At 35.1% G+C, this 14,072-nt stretch overlaps 1 protein-coding gene across 1 annotated transcript in view; it reads left to right on the top strand.

Moving 5' to 3' along the window:
- CDKAL1 (CDK5 regulatory subunit associated protein 1-like 1) overlaps positions 1-14,072 on the top strand; it is a 712,360-nt gene that overhangs the window by 234,797 nt on the left and 463,491 nt on the right. Inside the window, exon 7 of the mRNA XM_012638567.1 lies at positions 12,735-12,855. Within this exon, the coding sequence (XP_012494021.1) occupies positions 12,735-12,855 (121 nt within the window). The remainder of the gene's footprint in view (positions 1-12,734; positions 12,856-14,072) is intronic.

Here is a 14,072-nt window from a genome sequence, read left to right as displayed (position 1 = left end):
AAGTAATATAAAACATCAGGCCTAGAAAAAATTTGTATTATACCTAAACTTTATACTGTTTACTCCAATAGGAGTTATTTCATAAAAAACACCAAATATATCAATCACATTTTGAGCCTTTCATACAAAACATGTTCACTTAATGTATATATTTTTAAAAGCTTTAATATACTTTGAAAAAAGAATTTTTTCATATGAGTTTGTCATAATTAACTTAAGAGAACTGGCATTTGGTACACCACTTTTCTATACTGCACACATGTGCTTTATTATGTGACTGGAGAAATTTTATGCTTCATTTAGTGAATCTACTATTTTTAACTAGTAAAATGTAGTGAGAATAGATGAGACTTAAATTTAGAGTATAAAAATACTGGCAGCTTCATTGTGCATTTTTCTTTTCTTTTTCTTCTTTGTTTTTTTGAGACAGAGTCTTGCTCTGTTGCCTGGGTAGAGTGTGCAGTGGTGTCATCATAGCTCACAGCAACCTCAAATTCATGGGCCCAAGGGATTCTCTTGCCTCAGCCTCCTGAGTAGCTACCATACCCAGCTAATTTTTCTATTTTGGGTAGAGACAGGATCTGGCTGTTGCTCAGGCTGGTCTCGAACTCCTGAGCTCAAGCGATCTTCTTTTTTTTTTCACCGATTACAAAAACTGTAGGAAACATATGGAAAGGTATAAAGTAGGAGTCCCCTATAACCCAACTACCAAGAGGCAACTGTGGTTAACATTGTGTCCTGAATTTATTTTTTTTATTTTTTTTATTTCAGGGTATTATGAGGGTACAAACATTATGGTTACATTTTATGTCTTTGCCTCACCCAAGCGAGGGTTAGAGGCATGCCCTTCCCCCCTACAATGCTCCCCATGTCGTTTAGTTGCGGGTTTACCCCCCGATCCCCCTAATCCCTGGAGAGTATTACTGCCATGTGACCACCCTAGTGTTCACCAGTTAGTACCAATTTGATGGTGAGTACAAGTGGAGCCCTTGCCTTGGCCTTCCAGAGTGCTAGGATTACAGGCGTGAGCCACTGCCCCTGGTGCATTTTTCAAATAGAGGGTGAAGTTGTAGGTTAATTGTGGTATTTTCTATTTTGCTTTGACTGTTCTTAACACAATAGTAAATTGTATTGGTAGTTCTCCTTTAGTACATTATGGCTGAGTTCCCTAAAAATAGAAATGCAAAGTGGAAACCAGGTCATGTTAAAAATGTAATATCTAAAGCTTTGATAGGAAAATATACATAAAAATTATCATCTTCAAATAAAAAACAAAGATTTTATTGTCAGGGAAATGATTTAATGTATCAACAGCCATGTGAAAAAAACTGCAACATAGAATAATTTTACAGCTGAGATATTTAAATCTGATTTTCTCTTTTTCTTGAAATATTTCATTAGACAATTAGAATAATTTACTTAATCAGTTATAGTATGACCTTTCTTTAATGATGTAATGAACCTTTCTTTAGAATACCTAATATTGCTATTACTTGGCACAGGGTAAGGATGTTTGATTTTAACATTTTTTTTTTTTACCTAATGTTTGGTAATTTGCACATTTTTTCTTTTCAAAGTTCATTTTGTAACACAGACAGATAGGAATGACTTCTGAGACTGAGAGAATAAATATCAATTTCATTTACTTAGTTTGAGGGGGAAAAACTCATTTGCAGAACCTCCAGATAGGGTATCAACTCTGGATGGATTTTAGGTAGAAGTTTATCTTAGTACTACCATTTTATAACAAAGTATACATTTTATTGAGTGATAAAGAAATAGTAATTGAAATGTCCTTATAAAGGATGGTTTCTAACACTTTAAATCTTTATTGTAATTCTGAAAATGCAGGTGCACCATTTCTTTAATCTGCACTGAAAAGTCGGCTGCTGTGAGGGGTGAGAGTCCTCAATTGAGACTCTAAAGAGCTATATTGAAAAGCTTGTTTCTACTACTAACAATGTCACCTTTTTTTTATTTTTTAATTACCGTGAGTACAGAAATGTTATCTTTAACAATCCATGCCATCTCATTGGTTCTCAGTTTCCTGAGTTAGAAATTGTATGACATGGAAGGTCCTTTCCACTCTGAAATTCTTGGAGTGTGTGAGTCTGTAATATAAAATTGAATTTCAGAGTCTGTCATTAGAATGAGATGTTGACATTTTAGGCAGTGATCTCCAGCAAAAGTTATTAGAATGTGACTAGCCTTTTTCTAGCATCCCAATCTCTACATGTCAGATTTTACTTTTTCTTTCCCTATGCCTTCCTACTTAGAAAGCAAAGCTGAAGTTGTTTGAGGCAGACACACCCTGTGTTTTTCTTTGGTGTATCTCTGTATTGTCTAGTGAAGAATGTCTTGAGTAAAGCCCAGTTCGTGGACTCTTTTGCCTTTACTCCATTCAGTTGTATTGCAGTTCTGGGCAGTGATAGGCAGTGTACTTCCCAGTGTTGCTCAAGAATTTTGTGCGTCTTTGAAACTTTCATTTCCACCAAGAGGGATGTTTATTTTCAGGATTTGAGGCAGATAGTTTTAATCTTGATGGATGACTTTGGGTTGCTGAGGGAAGAAGTTTGCGAGGATTTAATGTAAGGTAAGAAATACCACGTGGAGCAGTAATTCTCAAGGGTGTTTGCTGAGAGAGGGATGGTGGCTGAATGGGACCCTAGCCAGAGAGGGGAGATGACAGGCTGGTTGATCAGAACCTGCGGAAGCTGGGGGGCTGGAGATTCTGCCCTGCTACCCCTCACCTAGATTCATGGCCATTGTGATCCACTGTATGGCTGGGTGAGGATCATACCACTCAGGTGTCCCCAGGCAGAAAAACAGCCATGATGCTCCACTGTGCTTCTTTCTGGGCACAGGTGCTTAGACTTACCCGGGACCATGTGCAGTTCCAGGTTTACTGCCTATGCCTTCTTCCTCTTCCCTCACATTCAGGAAAGTGTATCACAGTACAAGTGAGTGATTTCAAAGGGATGACGTTGAATCTACTTTATATATTTAAAAAGTCATTTACAAACTTGGTTATTATTCCTATTTCCTAGCCCTCCAGAGCTTTTAAAAGAAATGGGGTCTTAAACTTCTAGTGTTTAAAAGTTTTGAAAACCTCCTTGCCACCTTGCCTTTGAGAATCGTCATTAGCACTGTAGCTCTTGATAGGAGTACAGTTACATTAATTATAGTAGCAATTGTAATTAACTTCTGTCCAGCTCTTTGTAGCTTACTCTTTTCATATATATTAATTCATTTATACTCCACAGGAAGCCTGGCATTACTGATTATGCAGCCCAGCAGCAGTGTACTTTAATTTGAAACCTAGTCCTCTTGTCCCAAATACCCTATTCTTTCTGTTCTGTGTAGCTGTTTATACTGAAAGGAGGGGAGTGAGAAAGTGAGGCCCATTTATTATTTCTGGCCCATTATGCCTGGTCTTTAAGATGGCTGCTCACTTTTTTCTAGTTACCTTTGGATCCTCTCGCAGATATTTCATTCTTTCACGTGTCTCGTTTCCTCTTTAATCTCTTTTTCACTCTTCCCTTTCTGTTTCATTTGCCATTTTATTTTGTGCCAATATAAAAACTTTTTTGTAAGGAGTTAATAAAGAGTTGTTAATTTTTAAAAGAAATTCTGAGTAGAATATTTTAGTCTTACTGTGCTGTAAAGATGCTTAAATTACAAAATGAGGAGTAAAAGTATTCCTTAACTGTAAGCGACCAACAAGAAAGTAGTCTAAGCAAGAAAAAGCTAATGAAGAGATTCTACAGAGAAAATTCTCTTGAGTATGTGTTTTAAGGATAATTTTTGAAGGTTTTAATGTGAAACATACTTTTTACAATTTTTACTGTCATTTGGTTAGGTTAAGAAAATTCTTCCACATTTTTTAAGGATATGTTTTAAATCCTATATTCTAAATCCTAGTTATATATTTAGGCCAGGTTTCACAGCTGTAGCCAGAGTATTTTAATGTAGATAACTTTCAATTTTTCACATTTCATAACCAACACTGTCATTTCTTAAAATTAAATTTTAAAATAATGTTTGATTAGTCTTTTTGTCTAGAACTAAGAATCTCGAGCCCACATAATTTCTACTTCATAGATTATATTTAGAAGCATTTTCACTTTGGAAGGTGTGGTTTTTCACTCTGGGGCCCTTTCATGCCAAGTTTTAATAAATCTTTTCAGCAAAATCTGGTTTTAGTGATAGGCTTTTAACTAGATTGGTTTTAAGAAGTGGAAAATGAGCCAAAAGCAGGAATTTTGGCAAAATGTACTGTGAAATAGATATAATCATGTGTATAAATTATATCCTACCTGCTCAGCCTCGCAGACTGTAATATCACCTCTCCTTGAAGCCTTTCCTGATTTTCCCTGCGAGAGTTGACCGCTCCCTCATGGTGTCCCTCTGTACTTAGAAACATTGATCAGACCATCTCTGACACTTCATTCCAGTTATTTATTTACGAGTCTGCTTTCCTCAAAATCTTAAGTCCCTTTAAGGCAGAACTCAGTGTGGTGGCTCAGGATGGAGTATGCTTTTTGGGGGAGACGGGTGTATTTTGGGAGTCTTTATGCTATATTTAAATATTGATAAGATAATGTTCCACACATCATTTTCTAAGTTCGTATATGTAACTCACATGGCAGTTAGTATGTTAAAGTTCCAGATGCTCCTCCCATTTAGATTGCATGTAGTCCAAGACTATTCAGCTCCTGACTGGAGATGAAATGAATAGCAGGCAAGCATTTTTAAGGATACATGGATGGAACTAGTCTCTAGCTTTCTCTGCTACCCATCTCTTCTGTCACACTTTTTCGTGGCTTGAGTTGAATAATAGCAGGAGGAGACGTGAACTTCTCACTGGTGATCAAAAGTGGGGATCTGAGCTTCAGTTTTAAAAGTTAAACGTGGCTTACAAGTCCCTTATGTCTTGTATTTTACTATTCTCATTCTCCAGCAGCTCGAGTGTCATCTATCGTAAGGTCTGTTGTCTCTGCTTTCATCACTGGGTACCGTAGCTTTGGGAATATAGGTTCAAGCATGAGAAATGGTCATATTCTTTTTTGCTGCCGTGGATGCTTTACATACTGAAACAGAAGCATTCATGGCTTTGTTTTTGTAAATACAAAAGCCTTGGAACCATTTAACAAATTTAGAATTCAGCAGAGTCTATTGTAGCAAGACAGTGAATGATCTGAGGAGTTCGATTATGGGTTGGTACTAATGTTGAATTATTGATGTAGGACTGCTTTGACTTTTGACTGTTTTGATGTGTACTTGATGTAGATTGTGAAAAATAAATTGGCACCACATATCTCCTCCCACTGTCATAAAAAGCATATCTGCTTGCAAAAGATATAGTAATTAACCCATTAACTGCCATGTGAGTTGTATTTAACTCACGCTAGTTTGAAGTCTGGGACCTTGTGAAGCATATGTAACTCACACATCTCTTCACCTTGGGAGCCACAAGAACCATTTTTCAAGTTACATAAAATTCACGCACAGAAAACAATAAAAGATAAATTTTTCATTAAATTAGAAAGGATCGTTTTGTTTTCAAAGTTTTTATTCTATTTTTGTAATAAAACACTGTAGCCCCAAGGAAAAAAATTTTTTTTCTAGTGTGTCAGTCGATGTGTTAAAACATAAAATTAAATGCTTATTGTAATGTGCCCCCAGAAGGTGTCTCTATTTAAGAAATGTGGAGTATTTGTTATATGTATCCTTTGTTTAATATAATTTGTTATTATATTTGCAATAGTATGCAAATAGAAAAAAATTGCCTAAGAAAATTCTATTCCAGCAAATGTTTTCATCTTTCTGTGTTCTTTTCCATAGGTCCTGTCTGTATGTAAATTTCACATTATTAATATTACAGTATAGATATTTTTGTGTGTAATAGGAATTTTAATATTACATATTTCTCAAATTTCTAGGGATTTAAACTGTGTACTATGGTCTTACCTTAGCCTCTTCCCCAGTCCACTTTCCTGCCAGGGAAGGTGTTGAATTTTTCATGTGTTGTTAAACTCTGGAAATGTGCGAAGGTAACGTCAGTACCTTAGTAGGCTCTCTTCACTTATACTCTGATTTATGCTTTGAGTTCCGTCTTTTTGAACAGTTGATTCTTATTCTTTCCTCATTTTAATATCTTTTTCTAGGTGTCATTGTTCTAATTAACATTTAAACTCTTCATACTTGCTGAAAGAAATTGTTTAAGCAGCTAAGATTTAGAGCTTAAGTTGTAATGATGTGGTGGTGTTTTTGAGTTAATTCTAGCATTACGTGTAAAGTTTTCTAACCTAGACTTGTAATTAAGCTGCTTCTTCCATTTAACCCAATTTCCTTGTTTTATATTCCTTTCTTCTTTTAAAATGAAAATATTTCAAGGGAGAGTCACACTTTAGTATGAATATCAGAAAATTCTTTTTTTGTCCTGGGAAGTGCCTACATATGAAGAGTGATACTGAATGGAGTAGAGACAAACCTTGACTATACTTTTATTTTTCTTTGTAATTGAGTAGTTAAAAATGCCTGTAAAGGACATGTCAAACGATAAGTCCAAAGATTTTATAGAAAAACAGATTAAATTGAACACTCTTGTCTCATATTCTTAAATATTCAAATTGATATGACCAAATTGACTTAAATGACAATTGATGTCTGTAGTATATTTACTCATTTTTTTTCTTTTTGCTTCAATTTTCTGCCAGTCTTCTGCCCTCTGCCCCACCATCGTGTTGGATTGCTTTACTAGGAAGATTTCCAGCAGGCCAGTCCAGAGCTTAGGTTTCAGACAAGTCTTCTCAATGTGTACTTAACAGAACTGAATTTGTGTGAAGTAAGAGCAGTCAGCAAGAGATCAAGAAAACTTGGCATGAGCCCTCTTTGGTGGTGGTGGAGGTGGGTGGTCACATATTCAGGAAACAATGAATGGCCTTTAAAAATAGGTGGGTTGAATAAAGCATTGAAGAAAAGTCTGGCTGTTTTTAAAGCCTTTAGAAGAAAAAGAAATTAAAGGGAAAAAAATAAACAGTAGGAGTCCAAGTTGCCAGATCATTGATATTTCTGTAATATGTAATGATATTCTAAAGCTAATATGTACCACCCACTTTAGCTTGTGAAAATGAAAGGAGGGAAGATTGGTTTGTGTATAGGAGCATAATTTAGTAAATAGATGTGTTTTATAGGCAGTCATATTTCTGTCACCCAATTAATATACTTATGTTCCAGGGGTTGGTTCTTTTCTATTTGTGAATGACCATTATAATTGGCTTCCTGATATGGGCTTTCTAGTATATATGGGTGGGATATTTTCACTCAGCTCTAGTAATATTCAATGCAGTTAGCACTATGGGATTTAGAAAAGATTTTTGCTCTTAAAGATCAATAGGCAACACTGAACATTGATTCAACTAGTATGGCAATTATTGTACAAATGATGTACAATGCTTTGATTTTTACATGGGTTTTTCAGTATCGTGAATTCAGAAATGTGCACACAACAGTGAATTTTATAAAAAGCTTTTTGGTTCAAAATTTTATAATATAATTTTAACTGGTAACATTCTTTAGTGGATTAGATCAAATGTAAAAACAAGCATGGAATCAGGGGTTTGTACCTGATGTATAAATCACTGCTGCATCTGAAGGCTTAAAATTGAATTTGGTTTTAACAGTGTTGAATTTTATGTGACATTATAAGTAACATCTTAGAGAGATGTTTAATAAAGATGGTTAATAAACCTACGGAGACACATTTGACCATTATTTAAAGGAGATGAAATGTGAATTTATATTTAAAATGGAAAAGATAAAAGATTTCAGAAAAGTAGCATTTGATTATGTCTCATTCTGTATACTTGGCAGTTTTCTTTTTGCATCCCTGTATTAAAATTGCATATCTCTATTTTAATCACTTTACATCTTTATCACCGTCTCCTCAGTGGTCTCATATCATTATCAGTTGATCTGGTCACACTGTGCATCATTCCTCGCCATCTGTTCCTATTAATACTTCCTCCTCTAATTTCTTACTACATGAGACTGAAATGATGTAAAGAAAAAAAAAACTCTCACTCCTTTTTTCTTTTCAACTCTGTTGTCCTGGTTTCTTTCTTTTCTCTCTTACCCTTCACTCCAGCCAAAATGGTGATTCACAGTAGTCACAAAACAAATCAGTTCTCATTGAGCAACCATTCTTTTTCTACCACGTGCTAGGTATCAGTGGCTAGAGAGAAGGTATCAACAAAGAAGGGATGTGTGAGTGTGTAATTGTGGTCTTTGCTTCATGGTCCCATTGGAAGTGTAGCATGTTCATTTTCAGGGTAAATTTACTCCAAAAATGTCTTTTTTACCTTTCACATCTCAACTCCCTCAGCATGTTTCTCCAGGCCGGAATCCTTGTTTTCTCGCCTTTTCTTTCCAAAGACATACTCTCTTTAAGACATCTCATTCAGTTTGATTCTTTAGTTTGTCAAATTTCAGTTTGTTTAGATGGGAACAATATTGATACTGAATGTAAAATAGGTAATGATTCACAATATGTTTTGATTTTGTTGCCTATGGATTTAAGGAATTAATTTGAAACACCAGTTCTGTTTGAAAGAGGATTTCTAAAAGAGATGGTATATCACAAATGAAAGGTTTATTCCACTAGTCTATTTTTAAAGAAATCATTGTTCTATGGTTGAATTTTCTTCCTTTCATCTTTGGCCAGATATAACAAGTGACTTTTATGTTATTTCCTACTTTGTCTTTAGTGTACTATATTTTTCAATTAAAAAAAACACACTATTGTTAGGTCTGCCGCTCTTTAATGAATCATTGGATTAGAAAATAACTCATTATATCATCAGGCAGAGATACGTTCCTTTATTTGAATGTAGATAGTGAAGATGAATAATTTATCAAATGTTATTAGTGCAGGCTGCATATTACTGGAGTCTCAGCAGGATATAATGAAATTTGTCTCATGCTAGTATGAAAATAGCATGCCTTTGCATAGTCATTATTGAACTTTTGGCATCTCTCAGAGAACTATTAGGGTATCATGCCAATCTTGCTCACCTCTTCATTAACTGGACTTTTGACTGAAGAGTTTAACTTATCTTGAAAATCTGTGGAATCTGTTATGCCAAATGCTTGCTTGACTCTGGCGTGTTTCTATGTTAGTGCAGAAATTTTCAAAATGAATGAAATGCTTAATGTTTCTTATTAAAGTGATTAGTGCAAAAAGGCTATGACTGATGATTTTATTACTTCTGGTCATGAAAAGCTGTCTGTACAGGAGACACTTAAGCAATGTATCTTTCTGAAATGAGGAGTGATGAAATGTATATAATTACTTAGAATCTTATATCTGTACTAATTATGTATTTGAAGTTATCTTAATTGCTTTTAAAAAATTGCATTTCATTTGCTTCTGGCATGATTGCATGAAGAGGTCAACAAATCTTCTCCCCAAAAGCAATGATGAAACTGGACAAATGGTCAAAAACAAATTATGTCAGTACTCTGGAAATCCACTAAACACATGCAATAAACTGAGATGTGTATATTCATGAAAGCAACTGAGCTTTGGGTAAGAACTGTGAGTCTGTGATGTTGATGCTGAGGCTGTTCCCATTTTCCATCCTCAACTCTGTGGGCGAGGTCGTTCAACTAGGGCAAAGCAGGCTTTGAAAACCAGGAGCTTTGTTGCTGCTCCTGAGGCAGCTCAGTTGATGTGGAGAACTGTTAGGTACAGTGGAGACTGTGATGGCAAATGACAGGGAAAGTATGCGGCTCTAGTGGACTGAAGTTGCTGGCCTGTTTGGTGCAAGCAATGGACTGGTGGACTAGCCAGGGATTTAACAGGGAATTCTGGGAGATGAGGCAGCAATAGGAGGCTTAGGAAGCTCTCCACATACCTAGAGTTGACTTGAGTTTGTGCACATGCACAGCTTTATAAGAAAGCTAAAGAAAGTTCTTCAGGCAGAAAGGAAATGGTACTAAATGATAACTTGAATTCCAAGGAGCAATGAAAAGTGCTAGAAATGACACTTATTTGGGTATATAAAAAGTAGTCTCTCTATATTTTTTTCTTATTTTAAAAAACATACAACTATATATAAAACAATAATTATAGCACTATATTTTTGGCTTTACATTGGTCCCCCCTTAACCATGGGGGATACATTCTAAGACCTCCTGAAACCATAGATAGTATCCAACTCTATATATACTATGTTTTATTCTGTGCATACATATAGCTATGATAAAGTTTCATTCATAAATTAGGCACAGTATGAGATTAACAATAACAATTATAAAATAGAACAATTGTAACAACATACTGTAAGAAAAGTTATATGAACATGGTCTCTCTTTTTCTCAAAGTATCTTATTATGCTTACTAACTTATGAAACTGGAAAGCAAAACCACAGATAAGGAGAGACTACTGTATACAACTATTTATGTTAATATACACCACAACAATAGTACAGAAGAGGAAGAAGGAAAAGAAATAGCACTGGGACAACTGAATATTCATATGAAAAAAATGACCTTAAGCCTTTACTGCATATTAAATACAAAAAGTGATAAAGTAGATCCTAGACTTAAATATAAGAGCTAAAACAATAAAACATTTAGAAGAAAACATAGGAGATATCTTTGTGGCCTTGGGATAGGAAGAGTTCTTAGATGTGTCCCCAGAAGCATGAGCCATAAAAGAAAAAAGTTGATAAATTGAACTTCATTAAATTGAAAAACATTTACTTTTCAGGAGACACCACCATGAAAGTGAAAATATAAGCCACAGGCTGAGAGAAAATATTTATGAATTATATCTGATAAAGGTCCTATAACCATAACATATAAAGAATTCTTACAACTTAATAAGACATACTCTAATTAAAATATTGGCAAATACTGGAGTAAACATTTATATTAGGATTGATGTGATGTGTATACAGAAAGAGCTATATTATAAGGAATTGGCACACGCAGTTACGCAGGCTGAGGAGTCCCCAGACCTGCAGTGGACAAGCTGGAGACCTGCGAGAGCTGATGTGTAGTTCCAGTCTGAGTCCAAGGCCCGAGGACCAGGAGAGCCAGTGGTGTGAGTTCTAGTCCATAAGCTGGCGGGGTTGAGACCCAAGAAGAGCCAATATTTTAGTATGGGTCTGAAGGCCAGAATGGACAAATTTTCCAGTTTATACAGTCAGTCAAGAGGAACTCACTTAGCCTTTTTGTTCTGTTTGGGCTTTCATTTGATTGGTGAGGCCCATTCACATTGGGAGGGCAATTTGCTTCACCCATTCTACCAATTCAGATATTAATGTCATCCAGAAACATTTGCAAAGACCCAGAGTAGTGTTTGGTCAAAATGTCTGGACACCCTATGGCCCTGTGAAGTTCAAATATAAAATTAACCATCACAGCATTTTACTGAACAAGAAATACATTTGGCTAATAATCGCATGAACATGTGCTCAACATCATTAGTCATTACGGAAATACATATTCAAACCACAATGTACTAATACACACCCATTTAGAATGGCTGTTATCAAAAAAAGCCATGATGTGTTGGCAAGGATATGAAGAAGCTCAAAACCTCATACATTGCTGGTGGGAATATAAAATGGTACCACCACTTTGGAAAACAGTTATTTTTTAAAAAGTTAAGTTTATCACATGACCCAGCAATTCTACTCCTAGGAATCTATCTGAGAGAAATGAGAATGTATGTCCCCATGCAAAGACTTGTATGTGAATATTGATAGAAGCATTATTATAATAGCTATTAATTGCAAAAAATCCGGGTGTCTATCAGCTGGTCAGTGGATTAACAAAATATGCTATATTTGGTATGGGAATGGAAATGCACTATAATAAGCTTGAGGGAATTTTTTTTGGTGTGATGGAAATGTTCAAAAACTGGGTTATTGTGATGATTGCAAAACTGTATAAATTTATTTAGAAGCATTGAATTGTGCTCTTACAATGGGAGAATTTTATAGACTATGCCTCAGTGAAGTTATAAAAATAATGTCTGTTTATAAAGAGCAAATGACAAAGTAAATATGGTAAAATAATAATTAGGGAATCTGAAGGGTATGGGAATTCTCTGTACTATCTGAAATTATTTCAAAATTTAAAAATTCTGTAGCACTTAGAAGTGGTCTGATTTCCTCTGGTAACATTTTGTAAAAAGAAGTTTAAAAGTTTTGTTTGTTTAAAAAAAAAAAATCCAGCCCTGAAGTGCCATTTTTATCTCAGCTTTTTGATTCTTTGCTTCTTTGATTTCTTATTTGCTTTGCTTTGAGCAGATACTCTGATTTTGCTTTTTTTTTTTTTTTTTTTTTTAACTAATTTTTTCTGCAGTGCAAACAGGCCCAGCACCCAAGTGAACCCTTCCTACTACACACACGTCTGGTCTGTGCTAGTGAGCATTCATACTTGTGGAACAATATTTTGAGGATATTTCAGTTTCTCTTTCTCATCTGTGCAATATAAAAGTGCAAATATTAGAAACAAAGCACTTTTGCTTGTAGTTCTTGAACACAGCTGTTTTTCCTTTTGACAGTATTTTTTAGGCTTAAATAATCACATATTCTCTAGATTGTTTTTTTGTTATCCATAAAAAGAAAAAGTTAAATGCAAGCATTAACACATTTGTTGAAAGCATTAAATTAAAGGGAAGTGTGTGAGTCATGCTATTTATGTGCTTGATTTGAAGGTCACTCTGTGAGACTGCTGGGTCAGAAAAAGGATAATGGAAAGCGGTTGGGGGGAGCACGATTGGATTTGCCCAAGATTAGGAAGAATCCACTGATAGAAATCGTTTCCATCAATACTGGGTAAGTGTCTCTCAAACTCTCTCATAAAATATTCAGTATATGCCATTAATTCAATTTTTTTCCTGAACATGTGACATAGAAAAGTATTTGAACATTTTCTTGGGAAAGAAAAATCACAAAAAGCTCCAAAGCACTTGAATATAGTTCCTTCTGAAATGTTCCCCGCATGTAAATTACACTTAAATTTGCAGCAGGGTTTTATACCTTTGATTAACATTATTCTTCTTATTTTTAGTAGTAAACACGGATTTCATTTTCCAGCTATGCCCTTTGTTAAAATCTTTGAAAAAAGAATATTTTATTCTGTTAAATGGTTAACAGACTTATCATCTTTGAATGTTTTCAGTAGGGTTATGGTAAATGTTGCCCGAGACATTAACCATGCTTTGATTATTAACTATAGGAAATGAATATTTTAAAATGTTATTCTTACGAGTTTTAAACTAAAAAAAAGCATCATGACTGAATATTAAGCACTCTTTTAATTTCCACACCTTGGACTAAAGTCTTTTCTGGTTATAACTCTTGGTATACACATTTTATACTTTTTTAAATTTGCATTTATTGAATTTGAGTTTTTTAGATTATAATTCCATCTGAAAAAAAGTCACTTCTCCCAGAAAATTTGATTAGATTAAGAGCTTCTATTCCTTAAATCACAAGGAATGCCTACTTACCCATACAGCCACCTCTCATTAAATTTAAGCTGTTTTGCTCTTTTTCGATTTGATCTTCCCTCTTATTTGAAGTTCTCTTCCTGTCCGTTTCTTTCTTCACGCTGCTTCCCATTGAGAACAGGTGAATTTAACTTCCTTCTCCAGTATCTGCCTGTCTCTAAATCAGCACCTTCATTTCCTCCTTAATGATGACAGCTGTGTTGTCATCGGTCATCTTTTCTCTAGTCTCACCCCTTCTGGTTCATCCTTCCTACTGCTGCCAACCACTAGAGAAGGTTTAAGAAGTCATTTGGTTTTCCCTGAAAAGCGCCATGGGATGGCATTCGCTTGACTTGGTGGGTTTGTTGTGGACCAAGGTCTGGCCTTCAGTGTTGAAGATTCAGAAACTTGGCATCATCAAGCCCAGAAACTAGTGATTCAACCAGAATTTAACAGTGAGAATTGTAGTTGTCATAGTTGTCACTTGACTGGAGTACCTAACATTTTCTTTCTAGCCTGAACCAAATTATAAACACAGGACCACAGAGCTGTTGGCTTTCT

The sequence above is a fragment of the Propithecus coquereli genome, unplaced genomic scaffold (genome assembly GCF_000956105.1).
Source record: "Propithecus coquereli isolate 6110/MARCELLA unplaced genomic scaffold, Pcoq_1.0 Scaffold131, whole genome shotgun sequence".
Lineage (NCBI taxonomy): Eukaryota > Metazoa > Chordata > Mammalia > Primates > Indriidae > Propithecus > Propithecus coquereli.
This window is presented reverse-complemented; position numbering and strand designations above follow the sequence as displayed.